This window comes from Nilaparvata lugens, chromosome 10, assembly GCF_014356525.2.
Source record: "Nilaparvata lugens isolate BPH chromosome 10, ASM1435652v1, whole genome shotgun sequence".
Taxonomy (NCBI): domain Eukaryota; kingdom Metazoa; phylum Arthropoda; class Insecta; order Hemiptera; family Delphacidae; genus Nilaparvata; species Nilaparvata lugens.
Window position 1 is genome coordinate 19,930,100 of NC_052513.1, and position 27,448 is coordinate 19,957,547.

The 27,448-nt window shown below is 34.6% G+C and overlaps 1 protein-coding gene across 2 annotated transcripts in view; it reads right to left on the reverse strand.

Moving 5' to 3' along the window:
* Window positions 1-9,012: 9,012 nt before the first annotated feature.
* LOC111046700 (scavenger receptor class B member 1) overlaps window positions 9,013-27,448 on the reverse strand; it is a 99,654-nt gene continuing 81,218 nt past the window's right edge. For both annotated transcript variants that reach the window (XM_039436512.1, XM_039436513.1), the window contains exons 4-11: window positions 26,923-27,086; window positions 24,245-24,389; window positions 22,449-22,649; window positions 20,368-20,510; window positions 18,910-19,196; window positions 16,098-16,216; window positions 14,295-14,420; window positions 9,013-12,902 (exon numbers count right to left, since the gene is read on the reverse strand). In XM_039436512.1, the coding sequence (XP_039292446.1) occupies window positions 12,582-12,902; window positions 14,295-14,420; window positions 16,098-16,216; window positions 18,910-19,196; window positions 20,368-20,510; window positions 22,449-22,649; window positions 24,245-24,389; window positions 26,923-27,086 (1,506 nt within the window). In that variant the 3' untranslated portion in view covers window positions 9,013-12,581. The remainder of the gene's footprint in view (window positions 12,903-14,294; window positions 14,421-16,097; window positions 16,217-18,909; window positions 19,197-20,367; window positions 20,511-22,448; window positions 22,650-24,244; window positions 24,390-26,922; window positions 27,087-27,448) is intronic.

Consider the following 27,448-nt stretch of genomic DNA (forward strand, 5'->3'; position numbering starts at 1 on the left):
AAACTAAAAACGACAGTAGCGCATTCTATATTCCTCTGTTAGAATTTGAAACTACTAGCGATGACGTCATAGTATGTAAACTGGGGATAAGAGATTCAAGGTATCATAGCCCCTCAATATTATGTTGACGTCCACGCTATAGAGGTAGTGGAGGAAGATAGAACAACGTTGCCGATCCTTTGTCTTGTCAAAGCGCTATCCGCTTTGTTTAATGATAGAAATGGATAGTAATACCATTGTTAATCAAACACCGCCATTTTAACGTGGACCTCACTATAGCAATTTACTAAACTTCAAACATAAGTGTTTTCTCTAAATTTGACAATATAGAGAGATGTGGATAGAGATACTAATAGAAAATTCAAGAGCCTAGACACCCTGAATATTATAATTGGTTCATAAAATAAAAATTAACACCTTTTGAGATATAAGATTTAATCACGTTAGGCTAAATGACAAGAAATGCTTTTTTCATGTTAAACATGTGACAGAATCAAAAGTCAGGGCAGTGGACTGTGAATGATAGTTGGTATTAATACCTACAAATAAATCTTTGAATTCTGTGCATAAAAATACTGATAGCTTGAAGTGTGGTAAGTACGCCAATAAAAGACAAAATGAGTCAACAAGATGAGATTTAATAATAATAAAATAATAGGCAGATGGCCACATACAAAAACAAGTGTAAGTAGATTGAATCGAAAAATCTTGGGACAATTACAACATGTAATAAAAAACGTTAGAGAAATACAAAATTTAAATGAAATCAGGTCAATGACATTAATGACCATTAAAGCCTGACAATAATCGAAAAGGTATTATTAATGATACCTGAATTGCGAATATAAATTGAGTGCTATAATGAAAAAGTTACTGCTGCAAAATTCAATCTTAATGATTTACAAAAGGAATAGTAATAAATGACAATAAGCTGAAGATAGTGCTCAATAGATAGAATTAGTTAAATGTTGATTAATACTAACAAAATTAATCTAGAATGATAGGATGTTTCGGTCGACAATAGCACAGCTAAGTAAGTTCAAAAAAATGAAATTGCCTTGGTCGGCATTAACACAAGTAAGTTCAAAGGTCAATGTCATATACATTGAAATAGTTGTTAATATAGGCGGCATAGGCCTTCAGTGAATTAAATGTCAAGTTAGACATCAATTGAACAACTCAAAAATGGGAATATGCTTGCAAGCCAAGGGTAGCTATCAAATACAGGCGACATAGGCCTTCAATGAATTAAATGTCAAGATAGACATCAATTGAACAACTCAAATATGGGGATAAGCTTGCAAGCCAAGGGTAGCTATCAAATACAGGCGACATAGGCCTTCAATGAATTGAATGTCAAGATAGACATCAATAGAACAATTAATAGGCGTCGGTGGCCTTAAAATAACACTTAAGAGCTAAGGGTAGCTATTAACAAAATTGAATGTCTTGGTCGACATTAATACGCTTGTAAAGCCAAGGGTAGCTATCAAATACAAAATTGAATGTCTTGGTTGACATTAATACGCTTGTAAAGCCAAGGGTAGCTATCAAATACAAAATTGAATGTCTTGGTCGACATTAATATGCTTGTAAAGCCAAGGGTAGCTATCAAATACAAAATTGAATGTCTTGGTTGACATTAATACGCTTGTAAAGCCAAGGGTAGCTATCAATACAGTGAAATAATTACTAATATAGAATACGTTAATATAGGCGGCATAGGCCTTCAGTGAATTAAATGTCAAGTTAGACATTAATAGAACAACTCAAATATGAGAACACGCTTGCAAGCCGAGTGTAGCTATCAATACAGGCGACATAGGCCTTCAATGAATTAAATGTCAAGATAGACATTGATAGAACAACTCAAATATGGGGATACACTTGCAAGCCAAGGGTAGCTATCAAATACAGGCGACATAGGCCTTCAATGAATTAAATGTCAAGTTAGACATTAATAGAACAACTCAAATATGAGAATACGCTTGCAAGCCAAGGGTAGCTATCAATACAGTGAAATAATTGTTAATATAGAATACGTTAATATAGGCGGCATAGGCCTTCAGTGAATTAAATGTCATGTTAGACATTAATAGAACAACTCAAATATGAGAATACACTTACAAGCCAAGCGTAGCTATCAAATACAGGCGACATAGGCCTTCAATGAATTGAATGTCAAGATAGACATCAATAGAACAATTAATAGGCGTCGGTGGCCTTAAAATAACACTTAAGAGCTGAGGGTAGCTATTAACAAAATTGAATGTCTTGGTCGACATTAATATGCTTGTAAAGCCAAGGGTAGCTATCAAATACAAAATTGAATGTCTTGGTCGACATTAATACGCTTGTAAAGCCAAGGGTAGCTATCAAATAAAAAATTAAATGTCTTGGTCGACATTAATACGCTTGTAAAGCCAAGGGTAGCTATCAACAAAATTGAATGTCTTGGTCGACATTAATACGCTTGTAAAGCCAAGGGTAGCTATCAACAAAATTGAATGAAGTACATATTATAACCTTGACATTATGTAGGACAGTGCTCTTAATGAGACATGCACTGTAACATATTGAATTCATGAAGATAGGCTCGATTGCCAAAGGTATGGACAATTAAATGTTTTTAATTGCCGAAAAGGTTGAATGATTTGGAACACAATAATACAACTCTTGACTCCTCGCTCTCCTTCTGCGACTTCACATAGATAACTGCACCATAACCCGACAATGATGCGTCACAAAAACCAATCAAACTGATGTGAGAATCCTGAAACAAACCAACGTGACGTGGAACAGCAAATTTTAATAATAGAGGCAACTCTTTTTGACAATTCTCCCAAAGAGTGCATATAGACTCAGGCGGCTTCTCGTCCCAATCCACTCCTAATTTCCACAGTTTCTGGACAAGACATTTTAGAAATAACGTAAACGGTGACAAGAGACCAAGTGGATCATAGATACGAGCCATCACTGACAGAATAGAACGCTTAGTAGCGACGACCTCACCACACTTGACGGAAAACTGAAACAGATCAGCACTAGGTTGCCAATTCAATCCCAAGATAGCCAAGGAGTTGTCTGCTTCGAAATCCTTGTACGAAAACGATTTCTCTTCCTCCGAGAATTTCTCCAGCATTGATGGTGAATTTGACGTCCACTTTGTGAGCGAGAAACCTCCTCCCTCAAACAGCTGCTTGGACTGATGATACAGCTCCGCGGCCTCTGACTCTGTGGCGACAGATGTGACTAAGTCGTCCATGAACATGTCTCTTGGTATTCTCGCCTTGGCTGCTGGAAAACGATTTCCATCCTCCTCTACAAGCTGGTGGACGGTGCGAAGTGCCAAATATGGAGAGCTTGAAACACCAAAAACAACACAATTAAGCTGATAAATTTCGATCGGATCCTCCGGCGAAAATCTCCACATTACACGCTGATAACGATGGCAGGAATCCTCCACTAATATCTGTCGATACATTTGTTTAATGTCGGCAGTTAGTGCGATTGGGAACAAACGAAAATTGACTAACAAAACAAAAATGTCAGTCTGCAATTTGGGACCAGCATGAAGAACCTGGTTCAATGACAAACCCGATGATGTTCTGGAACCAGCATCAAATACAATTCGGATGGGCGTGGTAGTGCTGCTTGCTTTCACGATGGCGTGATGCGGTATGTAGTAACCACCTCGGTCTGTCTGATCTGCTACAAACGACATGTGACCCTGACGTAGGTAATCAATCAATATTTCATGATATGAAATACGAGTATTGCTGTCATGCTCTAGTCGTCTCTCGGCGTTCGGCGACAGCATACGAATCTCCCAAGCTGCTGGGCGGCTCCGCAAATGACAAGGCAACAACAAAACGACCAGAATTCACACGATGTACAGACTTCCGAAAGTTTACCTCACACTCCAACTCGTCCGGTTTCAGTTGACAGCTTGGTGCAGGGCACGATTCCAACTCCCAAAAACGTTCCACAAAACTATCCAACGATGGACTACTAACAAATGGACTACAGATGGCTGTAAAACAATTCGACACATTCGTTGTTGAAGTGAGAATCGGCGCTCTCCCCATCAGAATGTGACCAAAGACACTATTAACAGTCATCAATTCGTGCGATTCACCTATACTAGGACTCCCATGTAGCAAGTGAGGAACTAACTCCGCACCAATGATGCCATCTATTCTACTAGGAAGGTAGAATTTGTCGTCAGCCAGTGTGAGATTTTCAAGATGATGAAGTTTGGATCTGTCGATTTCACAAGAAGGCAACTTGTCGATGACTTTATCTACCACTGTGGCATCTATCGAGAACTTGACGGTAGGATCCAACTTCGACTGAATCGACACACAAGTACGACCTCGAACTTCACTAGTACCACCACCGAATCCACGAACAACGGTTTTCATGGGCTGGAATGGTAGTCTCAAACGCCGACACAATTTGGCTGTAACAAAATGACACTGACTCCCGGTGTCAATCAAGAAACGAACATCACAAAGCTGACCATTACAATCTCGAATATGTGCAGTGACGGTCGACAATACAACGGTCGAATTTTCTACATCATTGGATGTAGAACAACAACTAATAGGTGATGTGCCACCTGCCTTGGAGTTCGACGAGGACGCAAAACCTTCATTGGAACTTGATCTGGAAAAGTGCAATAAAGAATGATGAGATTCTCGACATTGAGCACACTGAGTTTTACTACGACAATTTTTACTCAAATGATCCACATCAAGACAACGAAAACAACAAAACTTTCCTTTAATCAAACAATAACGATCCCAAGGAGTCATTTTCAAGAAACTAGCACAATCTACTAACCGATGACCCGGTTTTAAGCACTTCAGACAATTGGGATTTTTACTAGATGCATCGTTAGATGAATCATTGGATTGAACCACAAACACCTTTGATTTATTATCTTTTTTGTGCTTCATATTAAACGATTCAGTCTGTTTCTCATCAGAAGGAAGAGTCTTAATTTGCTTTTCAATGAATTTGACATAATCGGCATAAGTTGGCATAGCCTTGTCACGTACGGCCGATTCAAAATTTCTACAAGAGCTTGGATCCAGCAATCTCAAGCCATGATAAAGGAATATCGAGTCTGACAAATCAGTGAGTCGCAATCTCTTCACTGCATTGATGGAACTGCAAAACCCATCCAAAATTGCAATACAACCTGCCTTTGATTCTGATTTTATTGGACGAAATTCAAAAATTTGTTTGAAATAGGCATCGACTTGCGCTCGTGGATCGTTATAGCGGGTCAATAATGCCTGCCAAATTATTAGATAATTATTAGCCAATGGTGGCAAATGACGACAAATATTTGCTGCTTGTCCAGTAAGTCTACTTACAAGATATTGGACCTTCTGCTGATCGTTCAAACTCTTGTTGTCATGTACCAATGCCTTAAATAATTCATAAAACACCGACCATTGAGTCTGGTTCCCATCAAATTTTGGAAGGTCGATTTTAGGCAGTACCGATTCGGACACGACCGGCTGTGCACTAGCTGCTGGAGCTGCCGAAGATTGAGCAATAGCATCAGTCGCCTCTCTCTGTTTGAGAGTGTTAGCCGCTACTTCAATATACTGAAACAGATCTAGATGTGAGTCATTGAATGCTACAACATAATCTTTATTCAACTCAAGTTCCAACTCATTAACCACTAATTCTGTCTTTTCAAAATCCGAAATGGTCTGAGACACCCGAGGATACAACACTAAAAATTGCTCAGCAACTTTTGGATCAGAGACATTTTTAGACAGTTCATAAATTCTTTGCAATCGGGCATACAATTGTTCCAGTTTAGCGCGATGCACAATGATTTGTTTCTGTAATTTTTCCTCCATCTTGAACTCATACACAAAACAATTCAGCCCCGACAATACAAACAACAGACAAAAAAAAAAAAACAAGAATGAGTTCAAAACTAAATGGAAGGAAAAATCACGACTAGTAAGTTATCAAAGTTAAACTTTGATTATCAATTCACAAGACAAGTTATTGCTGAAGACAAAACTATATGATTAGATAATGTTCTTCCAACAACTCACAAACAAACGATAACTTGTTGAATTGAACAAACAAAATCATGCTGTGATTAACCTTCACTAACATGTATCAAAATGGACAATACAAAATCCAACAAACAAATTCCTGAGAAAAAGAGCACAATGAGCCTAGTTTCAGGGAAATTACAATTTTAACTGAAATAAATTTAATTTCAGACAAATACAAATTGACAAGAAACCTTGCTCTAGAACAAGGCTACAACAAACTAAAGTTGTACATAGATCAGACCATTCTGAACATGCCAACATTGGACAAATACGAAATTGCTTAAATCTAATGTGTGTGAATTAATCAACAAATTACAAATTTAAATTCATCCCGGTTTGGAGGATCAAAATGATCTGAACAAAGCTCAGGCTAGAGCTACCAGTGGACTGTAATTTACTATTCAATTTATCAAATAGAAACAAGGAGCAAAATTTAATCTTCAATTTGAGCCAGGTTATTGGTACAGCTAAACTCTGCATTAATGAACAATAAAAAGAGCAAAAACTCACCAGATTTAATCCAATTTTGTCTACTTGCCCTTTGAAGCCTTTATTAGGTGTTTTGGTCAGATTCGAGGGGTGGAAAGAAATCTGGGAAACGAAAGGTTTGCTTCTGGGCAGCCTTTTCACGTTCAACTTGCAGGCTGGCTCTGTACTATATTCCGAACGAAGCTCAAACTGATTCTTTATAAATTCAAAACTGATGCAAATTAATTCAATTTAACACTATTTACGATGTTATATTTATAATCCACACACACGACACTTAAACAATTATCAACAAGAAATTTCCGATGGAAATTACATTACAAATTACAAACTCGGTCTTCACAACAAGACAACGAGACAAGACAAAACTAACAAGAACGACTGAACAAGAACAAGATGACTGGGCTAGAAAAGATGGCAAGGCAAACAGCTGGACAAATCGACACTAGCGCACAAGCCTGCTACGGGCAGAACTGTAGTCTGGGATTGGCGCTACAATTTGAATGCTCTGGCCGAAACAGAATTAGAAATAGAGAGCGTGGTCCATTACCGAAACGCTGTAGCATTTTATGAACAATTATGTAATACATGCGTAAATGAAAGTTGATTAGAACAATTTACATAACCTGAATAACATTTTGAAGAAGAGATGCAGCCAGGCAGACAGGCAAGGAATCCACGGTACCCAAAAGAACAGGACATCAGCAAGCAATGATGTGATCTGGCCATGCGAAGACAAGAATGGAAGCGTCCAACAGTAGGCGAATCCCCAGTGGAAATGTGAGCAGGAACATGTAGAATTCCAAACGAATAATCCAAATTTCAAATTGTGGAATTTTTAGATTGATTTCCAAACGGTAGAGATGATGAACTTGATAGTTTGAGTTTCAAGAGGTGAAGCCAATTGTTAGAAGAATGGCAATAGATGCCACCATGAGTTTGTGATCTTGACAAAGTTTATCAGCGTAAATAAGTGAAGAAATCGATGAATAATTGAATCACAATTGAAGAATAGAATAAACGAATTGATTTGAAAGAATAATTCACTTTTAAAAACGTTCTGTAAACTAGATGAATTTGGATGAAAAAGTTTAGACTGGGAGCGAAAGTGCACTCACCGACTAGGAACCATTGAAAGACAAGAGGCTAGCTAGACGTGCTAGCAACAAAAAAGGAAGGCGGAAATGTCAGCCACGTACGTAAAACGTTTACAAACGTTTGGTGAAAAAGTAGCAAATATCTAGAAAGTAAGATGCCTAAAGACAAAATAAATTCCAAAAAATCGAATAGTACAAATATTAAAATTGAAACGACAAATAACACGACGAATAATATAGAAAACCAACTTGATTATGGCAGTGCCGTAGAACCGTGACTGTGACGTCACCGGACAGCGCAGACGGAAAATGACGACATGATGTCTACGTAGTAGCGGAACGAGTAACAAGTGGAACCGTTACAATAAATGCTTTGTCAGATTTTACAACATGATGAAACACTTATTTCTCCTAGAATGGAGCAATATTATTAATCCAATCTTATATTTTTCAGCCTTTTAGAGAAATATCATCCATGACAGTGTGATGTATTGAAAATAATATTTTTTCATCAATGGCCCATTGGTCCATATTGTTTCTTTTTTGCACAAAATAAAAATATCTAACTCATTAGCCTTTATTGTGTCTTTCTGCACCATATAAAAATATGTAACTCAATGGTCCATAGGCCCTTTTATTGTTCCTTTTTTTGCACCATATAAAAAACATGATTCATATATAATACTTAATACATCTCATGAATATTCTGTTATAGATATAGGTTGACCTCAATAGTGTTGAAGTGCTACAAACTATCATAAATTATGCAATTATACAGTTAAAATTTTGCAATTTCTATAGAATTGAAAGAATTCGGTTTCTGGCAAAAGAAAAATATCAGTCTGATCAGGTTGATCTATTGTACTAATAAATACCTCTGCCATGGGTTACATGACAGAGAGAAAATTAATGAATAAAATTGTGCATTTATTAGAGTATCAACTGCAAATATATAGGCTACAGTGAAATTGAGTTCAACATAAATCTTTCAGCATTGGCTGAGTTGGAAGCATTAATATTATTTATAAGAATAGTTTGAAATTCGTAGAGTCTAGATTATTTTTGTAGAGTGCGTACTCTTCTACTCGAAAGAGAGAGAAGGAAAAATTGAAACGGAAACTGTTGAAAAATCTCCTGCTTTTAAAATTATAAAAAAATAGAAAATTCAAAAAGAATATGAAAGCTTTCATGGAATTTCAATAGCAGATGGTCACCCATCAATATCCATGCATTAAACCAACAGCTCGTAAAGTCAGAAAATTAATGATTTTTCTCAAACCAGTAGAAATAAATTGACACAGTTTTCAATTTTTAATCTTTTATTCTCAACTAATCTTGTTCACATAAATACTCTAAGCACTAAGCATTGGTTGAATTTTAAGCATCCATATTATATTTAAAAGGATATTTTGAAGTCTGTGGAATTAACTGTAAATAAATTACAGTATAGATTTTTTAGAGCACTTTTACTCTTCTACTCGAAAGAGAGAGAAGGATAAATTGAAACAGGAAACTGTTGAAAATTCTCCTGATTATATATATATAATAGAAAATTCAACAAGAATATGAAAGCTTTTATGAAATCATATCTCCAGCTCGTCAAGTCAGAAAATTAATGATTTTTCTCAAACCAGTAGAAATAAATTGACACAATTTCCAATTTTTAATCTTTTATTCTCAACTAATCTTGTTCACATAAATACTCTTAGATTCTATGTACATAAATATTGATCCGAATTCACAATTATCAAGTATTTAAACCCAATAAAACCCACAGGGTATTGAATTCACAAATTTAATATTATAAATAATATATTAACAATAAGAAATAATGCTAATACTGGAATGTCTATTTATAATGAGGAATGAATTGTATAGTTAAGTCACTTAGAATCTAATAAATTATGTGAAAATCGATGGTACACGTCTTGAGAATTAAATTAACTATTGCATTAATTGTTTATTGAGCAATTTATTATTTATTTCTTGAATAAGTCCACCTCCCGACTTTGTCATTTCAACTGTAATAATTAATTTCTGAAAATTCTATTAATTATGAAGAAAAATGAGCTTCTATCTTGAATAATACAATATTTAGTGTACACTATTCAATCTATGAAAGAAATACATTTACACAAATTTATGAAATATATGTTAATGAGCAAAAACGTTCTATTCTCCCAAAAGTTTATGGATAGTATAAAGAAACCCATAAAAATGATCATCAATATTATATTCAAATTTTTCAGTATATGTATTAATTGGAGTACGGCATATGTAAGCTAGGCCTTTACAATATACAAATCCTAATTAAGTAGTCACATTAATTGAAATTACTCCAATATTCTCAATAATCTAGTTCAATATGTATATCTAAGGAATTACTTTTTTCTAATTATTATTTGTATCAATAACATTATATTTAAGAGGTCCATTCACCACTTCTGGATTCTAATCTCCGGAAGTTGATTAAAAGCTAATTATGGCAAATTATATTATTTATGAAAACAAACAAATTCATCACACAACTAAACTATCTAGAACCACAGATATTAAATAAATATACAATTTTCAACTGAACTACAAAAATACTATAAATACATAATGATTATAAGTGCAATCTTAGCTTCTCTAGAGGTGCTGCTATATAGTAAGGAATAATATATTTTGAAAAATAGAGCCAGTAAAATTAAACTTATGCTAAATATAAATGATTATATTAATAAAATACCAATCAGTCTCATTTAATTATATAATATGTCATAAGAGCTCATTATTAAAGCTTTGAGAATATTTTATTGTCGAATAAATTCCCTTTTCACATTTAAAAATGTAGCTAAAAATTAAGTGTTGATAGATTTAAGTACCTACAATGTATAAACTATAACTGGAACTTAGATATATGATTGAAGAGACTTGAAATATTGTAAAAAATCCATTTCATTTTAATATAATAAATATTATTTCACGGAGCATGCTTTCGTGTGTGCTCACACATCATGGAGTGGACTTTTTGACAACATTTTAAGTCTCTTCAATATTATGGAAATGTTCCACAACATCAATTCTTACTCTACAAACTTAATCAATTGGATATATGATTTAATGATAAATATAACACTTTTAAATGAGATAAATGTAGCAAGTTCTATAATATATAGTTCTATCACATCATTATCTATTATGTATTAATGGCCGGATTGGGTTTATTGCATGGCCATTGCATTTATCGCCTCCTAATTGTATAAATATTATTTTCATTCAGTTATTTTCCAGATTTTTGAATTTTCTTCTACGGTAGGCTACTGAGCATGATTTCCTCATCAAGACTATAATACTAATGTGAGGTGCACGTTATAATGGCAGTGAAGAAAGATAGCAGAACAACGTTGCCGAACCTATGTCTTGTCAATGCCTTCTATAGACGGTAGCTGATACAGGTTCATTGATGAAATATTAACGGTTCATTCTCATTTAAAATAATCAATTATATTTTATTAAGCAAGAAATTATATTTTATGTAGCTGATACAGGTTTGTTGATGTAATATTATAATATTAACTGTTCATTCTCGTTTAAAATAATCAATTACATTTTATTAAGCATGAAATTATACTTTTCAATAATTTCAAAATGGATTTTCATAATTAAGATGAAATATTTTGTTGATCAATTATTAATTCTACATTGTTAGGAGACGATCTGGCGCAACAGAGCAAAGCGAGAAAGAGATAGCGCTATCAGCTTTGTTGAATGATAGACAAAGATAGCAATACCATTGCTAATCAAACACTGCCATTACAACGTGGATCTCACTATAAAACTAACGAGATAAAAAGACATTACATTTCATTGAACAAGAAATTATACTTTTCAATAATTTCATAATGAATTTTCATAATTAAGATGAAATATTTTGTTAATCTATTATTATCTGGCGCAACAGAGTAAAGCGAGAAAGAGATAGCGCTATCCGCTTTGTTGAATGATAGACAAGGATAGCAATACCATTGCTAATCAAACACTGCCATTATAACGTGGACCTCACTATAGTGCGTGACATGCTCGATGAGGGATGAGAGAATGAATAAATTCACTCATTCACCGACTGACGGATGAATAAAAAATTCATTATTCACTCGTTCACCATCTCATACCTAATTTCATGAAAATACATCTTTATTATTATCTTTTAAAATGTGATTTAGTTATTTTCCAAATTTTGTGAATTTTCTCTTTCTAATCTAATTCTTCATGCTACATAAATTGACCATGTTTGCTAAACTATAATTTCTGACGTTGTCCATGAATATTTGTTTTTACGGCAATAAAATTATATTTCCAAAATAGAATTATAGTATCCTCAATAATTAATAAAATAATAAAACAAGAATACAAATTGTAACGTAAATTACTAGTTTAGGTAATCACACCATCGTTAGGTTATAGAAAACCTGCACCTGTGAATTCAATTCAATTCAATTCAGTTTATTTCCAAAAAAAATACACGAATAAGAAATACAATAACAACATATTTTGGAATCCCCCTACTAGACTATCCATCTGTGTGTAGGGGGAGTTCCACTTTACTTATAGAATACTTGATAGATAAGCTTTTTTTTAACCTGCTGACGATGGTGTGATCACCTAAACTAGTAGTTACGTTACAATTTGTATTCTTGTTTTAGTATTTTATTAATTATAAAGGGTACTATAATTCTATTTTATAAATACAATTTTGGAAAGTAGCCCTGAATTCATACATTTTTGAAAATTAGTAACAATATTTATTTACTGAGCAGAATTCCCTCATCAGGAACATGACTAATATACTAGTTGATTCAAAGACAGATAAATGAATTAATTCATTATTCACCGACTGACAGATGAATCAATGAATTATTCACCGACCCCGCTCCAGCACCCTAGTATTGGCCATAGATACCACTTGCACCTGAGAATACTTGATAGGTGCCTGGGAGGCATTAGCCCAACTGGCGGTCACTGGCTTGAGCATGCCGGCCACTACTGCCCGCTTGTTCTTGCTGCTAATAGTGGTCCTGTTTATGAGCCAGCCGATGCGAACATATCCCATAGTGGCCAGTACTAGCAGCGCGAATCCCACCAGGAACACGATCGAGATGGCCGTGGTCTGCAGGATGGGCCCGTAGATGAAACACAGGTCCATCAGGAAGTTGACGTGGTCTGGGAGTTTTGGCATCATCTGGACCATAAAAATAATTGTTTTGTTAACAAGATGAGAAAAGGATATGGCAGATTAAAAGATATGAAGGAATATAGGCTACAGTTTATCAGGAAGTTCACGTGGTCTGGGAGTTTTGGCATCAACTGGAAAAATAATTGTGTTTTATTAATAAAAAAATACGGAAAATTAAAAAAGATACGACAGAATGAAGACTACAGTTCATCAGGAAATTTACTGGTCTGGGAGTTTTAGCATCATCTCGCATAGGAAAAATTCAAGTTCAAATTTCAAATTCATCCTTAAACACGCACAAAATAAGAACAAAATATAAACAAAGTACAAATATCAAATACAAATAAGTAACAGGCTTTGTGGTGAGATGTGCTAAAATGGCGTTTACTAAAAAATATAGGAAAAAGAAAATAATAAATAAAAATACAAAGAAATTGTCAAAAACCGCAGATTCATTGATACTTAGAAAGACCGGTTTCGGTTGTCAATCTCTGATAAACTTTTTCAATCTTCTGATAAAATCGATACCGGTCTTTATAACTACCTATAATTAAATCTGTGGTTTTTGACAATTTCTTTGTATTTTTATTTAATATGAATAATTACCACAATATCAAATTCTCAACTACACAAAAAGTGAAAGAGAAAATATAATTCAAAGGAAGAGGGACGCATCATCATCTTACACAGGACAAATAATTGTGTTATGTTGAAAAGTATTTATTAAACATTTTACAATAGTTCATATTAACCGTTTTTATTAAAATTATCTACAATATAATTCTTCTATTGGAAGTAATATTACCCTATCGTTTTTCTATTTTATTACTCATCACCAGCACTCAAACTATTGTTTTGTTGGTGTCGGCAAATAAATATGTGTGATTTATAAAAAATAATAATTCTAGTTTTGAGATTATCAAAATCTGTATTTAATTTAATAATTTGTTTTGTAATGCAATACAATTATAATTGTATTGATATAATTTATATAAATACTTAATGTATTTTTGGTAATTGTTTTGTAATGCAATAAATTAGAAACAGGGTTCATCAGTGTTGGCATCATCTGGCAGAGTAGTAGAAATTGTATTTTATTTAAAAATATATGCAAGAGAATATAGGGTTCATTAGGAAGTTGCGTGGCACAGGATGTCGTCTCATTATTTAATAATACCTGCATTTTCTAAATTGAGATGAACTATTTTGGTACGGTAGTTCATTAAACATTTTATTTAGAACTCCTATGTTTTCTATAAAAACAATTTGACAACGATGCGGAGCTAGAAAAGGATGCAGTTATCTGCTTTGTCTATCGACAGACAAGGATATGCAAACCAATAATGTTAATGAATGTGAATATGTAAAATAGGCATTCGAGAGAGGTAGGTAACTTACAACTTGGAGCCAGAAAATAGGAATGATTTTGTTGTTGAATGGACTGATCTTGTAGTTGAATCTTGTCTTCCTGACAACCAGATTTATCTGGATACTGGTCTTCACATAGATTGGGACACCAACGTCCTGAAACATACAGAGAATATTCATTACTGTATTCATTCATTTATGAGATTGTACAAACGGCTTGAGAAATAATTTAGAATCAAGAGAATTACTAACTTATAAAAATTGTGTTACTTGTGAGCTAATAGCTAATATTGTAGAAGACAATAATAATATTTGGGATATAATCTTGGCTTTGAGAATATAATGTAATTTTCTTCGATATTTAATAGAGAATATATTTGTATTCTTAGTGATCAGGCTTACTCGAACTATACTGTAGTAGACAATAAAATGACTTGAAATCAATAGTTTCAAATTTCAATTTTTGTACTGTTCAGTTTTTTTATTCATATTAAATTCGTGTAGTTGAAATGTGCAGTTTTTGGTCAGTAAGCCGTTATTTATTTCCAATTCTTGAAATAGTTTACAAACAACAATGAATTATTTATTATTAATTTTTCCAAACATCAAATAAAATGTTAGTTTTGAATAAATATTGGATTTAACATGTTCTTTCGATAGTTATTGAGACCCTGGGAGGACAAATGAGTGATGTGAGGATTCAGATGCAATTTCATGGATTAGACCTACATGCATTTTATTATTTCAGTATGTAATAGTAAATACTTCTCGGATATATTAGCAAAGAGGGTTAGTGCATACAGTAAAACTAAGTTGGCATGTTCAGATAATTAAAAAGGTGAAAAGTTAAAAAAGTTAACCGAGAGTGTATATATTCATATTTGTTTATATTCGTATATTAGGCATATTTTGTCAACTCAATTTTTCCCCATATCAGTATTACAGGCAACAATCAAACTCACCAATAGAGCCAGTCCTCACTGGTTGGAAAGAAACTGTAAATTATAGACTATGAGCTCAGTAGAGAGATAATAATTTAAAGTATTAAATTAATATAGAAAAATGGAAAGATTATTCGTTGAATAGAGGATTAGTGCTGGAATGTCGTGTGTAGTTTGATGTAAAAGAGATAATTATTGAATTATGGTCTAACTTATAAATCTGGAACTAAAAATATGACTGTAAACTCGAAAAAATATCCACCATGAAGCATAATCATTATAATTACCCACAAGTACGGCATCTATGATGAAAGTATACTGTTAATTTATTGTCTCTTCTATGATGTTGCGCTATCACCTTACTACTATTCCATATTAATTACACAAATAATAATTGTAACCATTGCTATTAAATTATTATTGAACGAAAATCCACATTTAAATGCTGTAAACCACCCCGAAGACTTCTGCTACAACAAATATACTCATTTACCTAAATGAGTATTCATTTTTTGAATAATACTGTACAGTATAATCCCAAATCATATCCTTATTAATGATTGGAAGTAGCAATATATTAAGGATGGGTATTGAACTTCATAATAAATCACAAATAATTATTGAAGAGGTGAGCAGCTTGGCATAGGAGACATGATAGACTTAAAAGATATTAAATATTTGATTAGTTGTTCTACATATATATCTCATATCAGTACATATCATGAAGAATAGGTGCCGAATCTACAGTATTTTAAATTAATATTGGGAGTAATGGAAAATATAAGTTACTTGGATATGATATTGAGAGACTTGATGCGAATCCTAGAAATGTTGTTATGAACCTAGAATAAGTTAGGTACAGAATATGAATATGGAAGGAAAATAGACTTGCAGGTTGAATTCCAAAGTGCGTTGAATGTTTCTCCTCATCAGGATGAAGCCCTTCGATGTCTTCCAGTAGTTTGGGATCAGAGAGAAGGAAGTGAGGTCTTGATAGAGCTACTGGTATGCCTGTTAACAATAAGAGTATTTTTCAAAAATACTACAAATCAAGGAAAGAAGATTCTGTGATTTTGATCATGAATAATGATCTAATCAATTCAATAAAACTACTCCATGTTTAGCACATGAGCCATTGATATTCCTGTTAACAATAAGAGCGTTTCAAAAATACAATAAATTAAGGAAGAAATAGTCTGCATTTTTTTCTTATAAATGATGATCTAATAATTTAATCAATTCCAAACTACTTTATTTAGCCCACGAGGCCTCGAGAGAGCCACTAGTATTCTTGTTACCAACAATAAGAATATTTTTTCAAATACAATTTAAGGAAGAAATATCCTGCGTTTTTTCTAATAAGTAATGGCTCAATAAATTCAATACTACTTCATGTAGCACATGAGGCCTTGAGAGAACCACTTGTTTGCCTGATAACAATAGAAAAATTCAAAAATACAATATAAATTAAGGAAGACATATTCTGTGTTTTTCCAATAAATATGATGTTATGATCGATTATTCATAATAACTCTACGGAGTGAATGGACAGCATTTCAAAATAAAAGTGGCTATCCCGTTCACAGAGTACATACAGAACTCCCTATGAAAATATTTGTAATTCGTCCAGTGCTTCAAGAAAGTTAGATGGAAAATTCTATTAGCAAGGTGTGAAGGAAAAAAATTATTTACAATGTTTATAGAATATGAAGTGTTTTACTTCAGGTACCTACAGAAAATGTAATAAACATTAAAATTTTATCAACATTTTTGGAGAGAAATAGTACAGGCTCAGCCTAGTTTTTCCTCCAATGTTGATATGGCGGAAGGTGTGGCTCGTTCATCAATTGGGCTAGTCAGTCGGGTCGAGCGAGGGGTTTGTTACCACTGTCTGAAAAAAAATGGCTTTTGGTGGCCCTGAAAAGGGCCAAGTTTGTTGCTGGTGGCCCTGAAAAGGGACCAAGATTGTTGCTGGTGGCCCTAAAAGGGACCAAGATTGTTGCTGGTGGCCCTAAAAGGGACCAAGGCAGGCTAGATGTTTAGTAGTCGTCGACTGGCGCGATACCACGCCGCGCGAGGGTCCCGGGCAGGTCCGTCTGTTGCGAGAGCAGGCCGGCAGGGGCTCAAGTCAATGGTTCGCAGTCTCCACTCTGGTTTACCCGGGCTACGGAGAGGGCTGACCGGGTGATCTACTAGCCAGAGGTCGTGCCGAGTCTCCGCCGGGAGGACCTCCTCGACCACTTCCTCGTTTAGAAGGGGCCTTCGGTCAAACCCCGGGCAGGCAGGGTCGTAGGCTTCCGCTGCACACACTCCGATGTCGGTTCGGCACCCAACCCGCGCATCCAGAACCGCGTGCCAGTTGTTAGGCTGGGGCGCTAAGTCTTGGGGCGCAGCTGGCGCGGCGGTGTACAGCCTCAGCCTCTCCTCCACCTGGCGAAGCCGACGTAGGGCCCTCCTCTTCTGGATTCGGCGGCCGGCTCGGTTCCTCCTAGGCATCGGTTGGGTAGTAGACAAGGAAGAGACCTCAGGTTGCGGTTAGTCTCGCCGTGGTTCCCTCATTGGCCTGCTCGCTGCTCTGCTCCTGGTCTCGGTAGTGGTCTCAGCTGGTAGTGGTCTCTGGTAGTGGTCTCGGCTGGTGGTCTCTTCTGGCTCTTCAGTGGAAGGCTGCTAGTGAGCAAGTGCTCTCGAGGGTAGCTGAGTAGCCCCCTTTTATTCACAGTCCCCGAGTTCACCTGCGTTGCTATTGGCCGGCGGTGCTCGGCCAATAGAAACGCAGGAACGGGTGGCGGCGACTGAGGCGCACCCTGGTGGCCTAAACCACTGGTGGCGCACCAGGCCTAAAGGTACTAAAGAATTGTAAACACTACATACTACCGAAATCAGTGATTTTTGTTTAATTTTCAAGTCCTTCAATCGTTTCAGTTGACATAACTTTCGGTTAACCGGGGTTCTACTAACTGTAGCCTACTGGAGGCTAGTGATATATATTTTGAATGCTATTCATGACAATAATTATTGTCAAGGCTGTGGTAATACACATTACCGTATAGTTGTGGTACATACATATTCCCGTACCGTCAGGGACGGGAAAATTATGAAATTGCAGAGGCACAAGGCTAGTCTCTAATGTGGTTTCACATATCCATAGACTGTCCTCAGTGTTCAGCCCCAACTATACAAGCGTCAGACGCACTAAATTTATTTTGTCTATATAATGTTGATTATTAATCTTCTATTAATTACTTTTTATCTTAATGAGCTGTGTGTTTTTGTTTTGCTTATTGATTCTGATTGTAAATATTGTGAGTTTGAATAAATAAAATTTGAATTTGAATTTTTTGAATTTATCTATTATAGTGAGACTTGGTCGCTTTCTCTTGTGACTGAACCATTCATATCTAAGACAAATCATGAATGTTTAAATATGATTTTTATTCTTTATTCATTTATACAATAAGCACATTATCAAAATGATAGGGAGAGGAAAAATAAGGTAACCTTGTGCTATTCCTCTCCCAAATTTAGAAAACACATAGTCCGAAATAGGTTGAGTCTTGTAGTTGTTCATTTCACAAAATTTTCAGTCCTCAAGTATTTTCACAAAGTAGATTTTCAAATGAAAAAAAAAAGATTTTGCTCACGGAAATAGCAAAAGTATTTTCACAAAGTAGATTCTCAAATAAATAAATAAAGGTGTTGCTCACGGAAATAGCAGGGTGATATATCGGACAGTCCAGAGGGCAGACAGGTGTTAGCCTTCTGATCACAATAACAGGCATTATCCTTGTTGCGGTCTGGGGAGTCGAAAGCGTTGTCGGCCATTTTGTAGACGTAGATCGGGATGCCGCGGTCCGAGAGCGCTTTGCGGTCAAAGTGGATGGGCAGCGTACGACAAAACGCCTTACGGTAGAGATGGAATGACTGGCTGGGATCCAGGTGACGCGGGAACAGAACTCCTTCAAGGGTACCCTGGAGGTCGTTGCATTTTGTGCTGTAAACGAGAGAATATTAGGTGGAAAACGGAGAAAATTAAACAAATTTGAGTAGAAAAAGGAGAAAATTGAGTGGAAAATAGTCTTATCAACAACTGGCTACACTCCAGGTGACGAGGAAACAGAACGCCTTCCAGGGTACCCTGGAGGTCGTTGCATTTTGTGCTGGAAATGAGTGAAAATTAAGCGAAAAATGGAGAAAATTGTGAAGAATGAAGAAAAAGCAGGAAAAATTTGGTAAAATATAGTCTCATTGCGGTTTAGGTGGAAAGACTGGGTCAGTTCCTGGTTCCAGGTGACGCGGGAACAGAACGCCTTCCAGGACTGAGGTCTTCGCATTTTGTGCTAAAAACGAAACAAAATTTTAAATTCTTAACAAAAGAGTACCTACCTAATCAATTCCACATAGCCTCTAAACTGTGTGATCTAAATCTATAATCTGTTTTTGTATTTCATTAGAAATTTGAATTTTGATTTTTTTTTTGTTCTTCTCGTGTTGAGAATTCAATAAAATTATGGATTATTGATATACCGGTACAAATTTGTTTTTTTTTCTTTATTGATTGATACAATAAGTACATCATAAAAATGATAGGGAGAGAAAAAATAAGGTAACCTTGTGCCATTCCTCTCCCAAATTTAGATAAGGCTACACATAGTCCGAAATAGTTTGTCTTGTAGTTGTTCACTTCAAAAAATGTTCAGTCCTTGATTATTTTCACAGAGTAGATTTTTAAATTTAGATGTTTCAAAACCAAACATAAAAGAAATATTTCACATTATTATCACTAAAATAGGAGATATTCACATATTAAAGAAATAATTTTGCAGGACCAAAAAACAAACTCAATTCTGCAAATAACAAGCTGCAAATGACAAAGAGATTGCTTGTTTCCTGGAAAAACTCTCATCATATCAGTTATAGGGTACATTTTGAAGGTCACAGGAAAACCGGGATTGTACAGATAGATGTATATGAATAAAAAATATAAAATTAACTAAAATAAAGCACAAGCATTAGGGTGGAATATATTTAGACTTATTAACCTATAGACAATCGAATGCACCAATGTGACAATATTTGTCAAAGTTCAATAAAATAAATGCAGTAATAATTTGATCGATTGGTATTTTATATACAATATATGGAATGAATGAAAATGCAATTACCGATTCTCCTCTTCTGGGTCATATCCCCATTGCTTAATGGCTGGAAGACCGTTGAATTGGTCGATAAAAAATGGCTGTTTTGACTTTTTGTCAGCTCCCTGTGGCAAATGCATTGTCACCGTGTTGTTGCCTTCATCCAGAATCTGTGAAAAAGTTAATAGGTATATTATATATAAAAAGATAAAGATTTAGATAGTCCACTTAGTTTCAGGCAAATTTTAGTCTACTTATATTTGAATGCAAATTGTCCAATGCAATCAACCCTTCTTGGGGAAATAGAGGACATATTGCAGAGCTATTGATACTTCAGAAGAAGTTTGTCAGGATACTAACAGATTCCCATAGATTGGCTCACTGTAGACTCCTGCTTGTAGAATTGGAAATTCTCACTATAAAATGATGATCAATAATAATATTGTGTGACCTGGCTGGCTCAGGTCTGGTGTCAGAGTTTTCAGGTCGCAACTGATCTATTTCAGGGCCTCTAACAGTCAATTCTCACTATAGTCAACCTTTATATATTCACAGTTCTCTCCTATACTAAGAAAAATCTGTCACAGCAGATATAAATGCCTCAGAAGAGATATACACTCTCATCACACAAGGGGAGATAGGCATATTGACATTCCATTCAAAAGATTGTCAAAGTATTTTCGAAGAATAGTTATGTGGTTGTTGGCATAATACTAATTAATAGACAGCCACAAGTTTGGACGGAAGCTCCGTTTCACTTGTTCAGAAAGAAATTATATTCTTGGTTAGTCAAACATCCTTTTTATTTCTTGACGAGTATTTTGAACTTGAAATTCATGACCTTTAGCTTTAAGTACAGCAATGTAAATTATTGACAGTAAAAGTAGTTAATACACCGTGATTCAAAAAGAATACCACAACTTTGAAAATTGATAACTCTGCAAAGAATAAACGGAGAGTAAATAAGCACTATCAGTCATCGATTCGAGGAAACTCTGAAGTTGTTTTAGTTGCTTATTTAGTCCCATTGGCACTCATCTGTCCCTGCCTATTTGAATGAAAACTATCCGAGGCAATGGATCGGCTGCTAAGCAGCTCGAGACAGAGCACTTCATCACTGGCCTCCAAGAAGCCCTGACCTCACCCCCTGCGATTTTTTTCTATGGGGGTACAAGGTGTATCGACTGCCCCTACCAGCTAACATTGAGGAGCTCAAACAAGAAATAACAGCAGCTATACAAACTGTTACGCCCGATATGCTACTGAGGGTGTGCAACGAGTTCGAGTATCGTATTGATATCACTCGAGTGTCTGGAGGGGGTCACATTGAACATTTGTGAACTTGTTTTCTAGTGGGGAAAAACTTATTTTAATACTCTTCATTTTGATTTACAACCCAAGTTTCTATTATGTTTCCTTGATTAAATACAGATTTTCAAAGTTGTGGTATTCTTTTTGAATCACGCTGTATTATATTGAAAACTATCGACTTGATAATATTTTGTAAATTTTGAAAATGATTGTAAATGCTCGTTTTCTGTAGTGCGAAGTTTTTAGTTCAAAAATTTCTAGTTTCATTCAAAATTTAGAATTGTTAAATAATTAATAAGTTACCGTACTGTTCTACATTTTTTTGATATTTTAGACTAAATATGATTTTGATTCAAAATTTGCTCGTTTATCTGAGTATTGAAGAGCGTAAATTGTATTTTGAAAAGTGAAAGTGACATAATCAACATTTTGATTTGGACATTATAGTATAAATTGGAAATGGGACAGTTTTGGGCATGTTGTGCCTTTCCTCATGTTAAGTACTTGTACACAATGTGATAAATAAATAAATGAATGAATAAATTTGACAATGCTCATAACATTTATGTTTTATAGCAATAAAATTATATTTATTTTTTCACTTATTCCGGCTTGAAATTTTTCATGACAATTTTTTTATCAGTAGGCCTAAATGAGTGACTGTAGCAATAATTTCAAATCATATCAGGCCTACTCAGAATACATTACCTACCTAGAATACATTAATCTAGGTACCATGAGCCTACTCATTTGATTGCATGATAAAAACTTTAAAATGTGATAAAACTCATTCTCACCCTTTCCAGAAGACCGAACTTGGGGAACGGAATCCAACTGGGTAGAAAGGTACTGGCGAGCTTGATGAGTGGATCATCGTACCCCCACAGGAAATCATCGACCGGGAGCAGCTTGAAGGGCTGAGATGAGAGATGTCTCACAAGCATACTTAGCGCCAGGTTGAAGGCCATTGAAGAATTGTGCAGCATTGACGAGATACCCTGTAAATGAAACGCAAACATTTCAATGACAGGTATTACATAGAGATTAAAAATTGTGCTTATGAAACAAAAAAAAACGTTATATGGAGGTGAAGCATAATATTCTGTTAATATTCATCCAGCACAAATTACTATAATATTTTGCTTCAAGTTTCAACTCAAAAACGCAAAAATTCGCTACATGGAGGTGAAGCATTATTATATTAACTTGAATTTCATCACTCAGCACGAACTGCTATAATATGTTGCTTCAAGTTTCAACTCTGAAATGATGACTTGCAGACTATACCGTAATAGTTGTGAAAAATATGAAATACTTGCTGACTGACTGGAGCATGCTTTCGAATATCACATTCGATTTGAATGCATTCTCCAGTTAGAGAGTAAATATTTCATATTCTTCACAAATTATCATAGTCTGCAAGTCGCTATTTCAGTGTTAGAACACAATTACTGCATATTATCTACATGATAGTGGAGAAGGTGTAGCCTATTGATGTTATTTTAGTGAATCAGACAATTCAATTTAACCTTATCTAAATTTGGGAGAGGAATAGCACAAGGTTACCTTATTTTTTCTCTCCCTATAATTTTTATGATGTACTTATTGTATGAATCAATAAAGAATAAATGTCCATATCATATCAGTGGCCTACCTATTTTTTCCTCGCAAACTCTACTATTGCTTTTGGAATTTTGCAAAAATGAAACAGGGGAATGTGAAAAAAAAATCGGAACGTTCAGGCTACTAGGCCAACTATAGGTTGTCTACAGTCTCCATAAAGTCCATTGAGATACTGCAGAGATTTTCAGCTTCATTCCCTCTTAGGCTCAACTCACACTTAGGCGACTCAGGTCGAGAAGAGACTGGACTCTAGTGGAGAGCATGTGTTTTCAAATAGTGACGTCGCGGAGACTAGAGTCGACTGGTCTGAGTGTCACCATTTGGAAACACATGCTCTCCACTAGAGTCGAGTCTCTTCTCGACCTGAGTCGCCTAAGTGTGAGTTCAGCCTTACACTAAAATACATATAAATTTATAAAATTCACACTAGATAACAGATATGTTGTGAAATTTCTCAATATTAAGGTGGAATAAAACTACAAGTGGAAGTGACAACATATTTTTATTTAACATAAATATTCTCATTTTATGTTAATCTTCACATAATTATCTGCTCAGATTATTATATATACAGCAAGAAATAGAAATTCAATAGAGACTTCAAGTTCATTTAATTTAATCAACGGTGAACGTTGAGAAATGTAGATATAGAGTGATTTAGTGACTCACCAGTAGAGGAGTTTTGACCACATATTGGTATGCTTTATTTTGTGAATAAAATAATAAATAGGCGAATAAATAAATGGGTAAATGGAGTGATTCAGTGGCTTAATAGTAGAGTAATGCTAACCACACATTGTTATGCTTGTAAATAAATGAATGAATAGATATAGATTAATTGAAATATGAATAAATAAATTAATATTTTAAGTGTTTTAAGTGTAATCTATCTATGTCGTGTGTCTTCTGTTTCAATTTAAATTAATATATTGATAAATAAATGTATAAATAGAGTGATTAAGTGACTTACCAGTAGTGGAATGTTGACCACATTGACGAGATCCTTGCTGGGGTCGCCAGATGACATGGAGGGTTCAAACACCAGAGTGCGCTGAGGCATGAATGAGATCGTTCGGTTCTCGTTGAAAACCACGTTAGTATTCTCCAATTTTTCACTAAAAATTAAGAAAAAATCTCTATATGTCTATGATGTGGAGGGAATAAGATGAAGTAGAATATGAAATACTGAAACGGATGACAAGTAAGCATAATATATGAAGTTGAGGAATAATAAGCGATGAAGAAAAACACAAATATAAATTAAAAAACTAGCCTAAAACTAATGGAAATTGATTATTATTATTAAACGAAAATCCAAATTAAATTCTGTAATTCCCAGGCTGACAAATAATTTTTGAATAGTAGCGCTCATCGAATTTCCATCTAGCTGTTTATCCTGTTGTCAATATTTGCAGTAGCAGAAGTCTTCGGGGTTAATTACAGCATTTAATTTGGATTTTCATCTAATAATCATAATTAATTCATTAGCATTTGAATAATTGCAATATCTCAGTAATTTCCATTAATAGAAATTAATTCTTTTTTTGAAATTTGAAAACGTTGGTTGACAATTTCCATTTGTGGTTTTCAATTCTTTTTAAAGAGGTTGACACTTATTTCTAATTGTGGTTTTTATTATGGGAAAATACTACACAACATCACTCATAACACAACTGTAATAAAAAAATGAAGAATGAGGGGAAAAATGATAAGTATAGGCAAATGAAGATGAAATTGACAAATACCTTGTGTATTTACATAAGTTTACATAAGTATCCCATGGTATTTGGCGTTTATGTTCCAAATTTCACTGTTAACTCGAGCCAATAGTCCTAGCAGTTCTTTTTCGTGAAGCTATATGACGCTGGTAGTCTCTCATACTGTGCCGTTAATACTCTCTCACCCGGCCAAAACAGTAATAAAATGGAAAGTATAGTCGACAGTAATCGGCATGAGTTAACAAATTCAAATATTTTTCCCTTCAAGTATTTACAGTGAAATATGGAAAAAACTCAATACTACGGAATTCCTCCAGAAAGACTAAACGTCTGCGTTTGGAGGAGCGTTCCATAGACAACACAAGCGGTCACAACATAAAATAACTAGTAGTTCTGTGAACAGTAGACCTCACGCAATATTCTCATCCACAAGTAGCTGCCTGATTGAAACCACGGTATTTAGATGAATCTTCTTCTATATACCGTGATTGAAACTATAGATCTTATGGAAATACAGCAATAGACTGGCTTCTCCACACATCTGTGTAATCACTTGTCAGCTGATTTATGATGAATAATAATTCTATAGTCTGATTTTTACCCTAATATTGGCGTCTGGAGGAGGCTCCTTTTCCCTTTTATATTATCCTTGAAATGCGAAATTTCAAAAAACCTTGTACGTCGACGCGCAATTGAAAAAGGAACATTCCTGTCAAATTTCATGATAATCTATTACCGCGTTTCGCCGTAAATGCGCAACATATAAACATTTAAACATTCAAACATTTAAACATTAAGAGAAATGCCAAACCGTCGACTTGAATCTTAGACCTCACTTCGCTCGGTCAATTATAATAGAAATATGAACTTCAGAATAGAATAATGATAATAATGGATTGAATACAAATTCAAATAATAGTAAAATAAGAAATAATACCTACTTAATAACTTAACCAACTCAGCTCTTATTAGAAGGCATCTTTACTACATTAGCAGTAAATTCATAAATATACTAGAAAGTTAATTTCCACTTAATAATTTCCGAAATAATAAACACAGAAAAAGAGCCATAGAGGCATGGCTAAACTTGAATTATTTCCAATCGTTGACTTTTATGCAATAATCAACTTCATATTATAAATTATATTTTCGAACACTTCATAAGCTAGATTCAAGTTTATATATTACATCCCTGATTAAGCTGATTTACGACTCACACTGGCGCACAAGAAATCTTCCTTTTGCCTCACCTACTGTACTTATGCATGTGATCATAAATTGAATCTTCATTTTAAAACTATTGTTTGTAATGTAAAGGATATCATTTCGTTATTATATCTAATTAAATAAATGTATGTATCTTGGTTTAAGTGCAGTAGCATATACTTATATTTATTTTTTGTAAAGCTTTTTTGTATTTTGTTTTTGGCAAATAAAATTCATTCATTCAATTCAATTCATTCAATTTCAATAATAACTAAGAAATAAAAGATAAAAATAAAAATATTAATTAAAATTAAGATTGATTTTATTTCTTGTGCAGGCCGAGAAATCCCAGGAAATGAAGGAGGCTGTGAGTTCGCGTTCTGTATTCATTTTATAATGTAATGAATTGATAGAGGAAAAAAATCAGTATGATAAATCCTTTGATAGTTCTGGCTTTCTGATAGTTATCGGATATAACGTGAGTGGAGCAGAGCTTCAGCTGCCTCCCAGCCAATGTGATACAGCCACCTGTCCACACCCTTCCGATACACGGCTAGACTATACACCTCCGCCTTTCTTATTTCATTCGGCAAGTTTCTATATAAAATGTGAGCCAGGTAAAATGAATTTGACAAATCAGAAATCGGTTTGAAATTTGGAACATAAACGAGCTATACCATGAGATATCTTCTTATGCTATCTTCTTCTCTGTGGTGACACCTACCTATAAACATAAGGGCCGATCTCTTCTACCCTGAGCCTCTTATCTTCTCCGGACACGAATCTCTCTCCGTTTGTGATGTTGAACAGATAGACTCCCACGTACACCTTCACAGGTGGGTTCTTCCATAAACCAAACGCAAACGAACCTTCTTCCATTTTCATTAACTGCAATCACAGAGTTGAAACAAGTTCAAGAACAATAATAGCAGCTATTTTTTTTGTACCGTACATTCAATCATAACATAATCATGCACCGCACATATAATCATGTAACAGACAATTCTCCCATTTGATATAATATAGAGAGTTAGATAGATTTAATTCTTTTCCTATCGGAGCATACAGTCATCAGCAACGTCAATAGGCCTACAATATTCATAACATTATATTAAATATTCATATATTTTATCAGACTGTGATATGACTGTAAATTATTGCATAGTAATAGTGGATGATGAAGTTATAATTTAATTTTGTCAAAGATTTACCTTTAAACTCATAGGCTTAAAATTACTAAAACGCCTGCA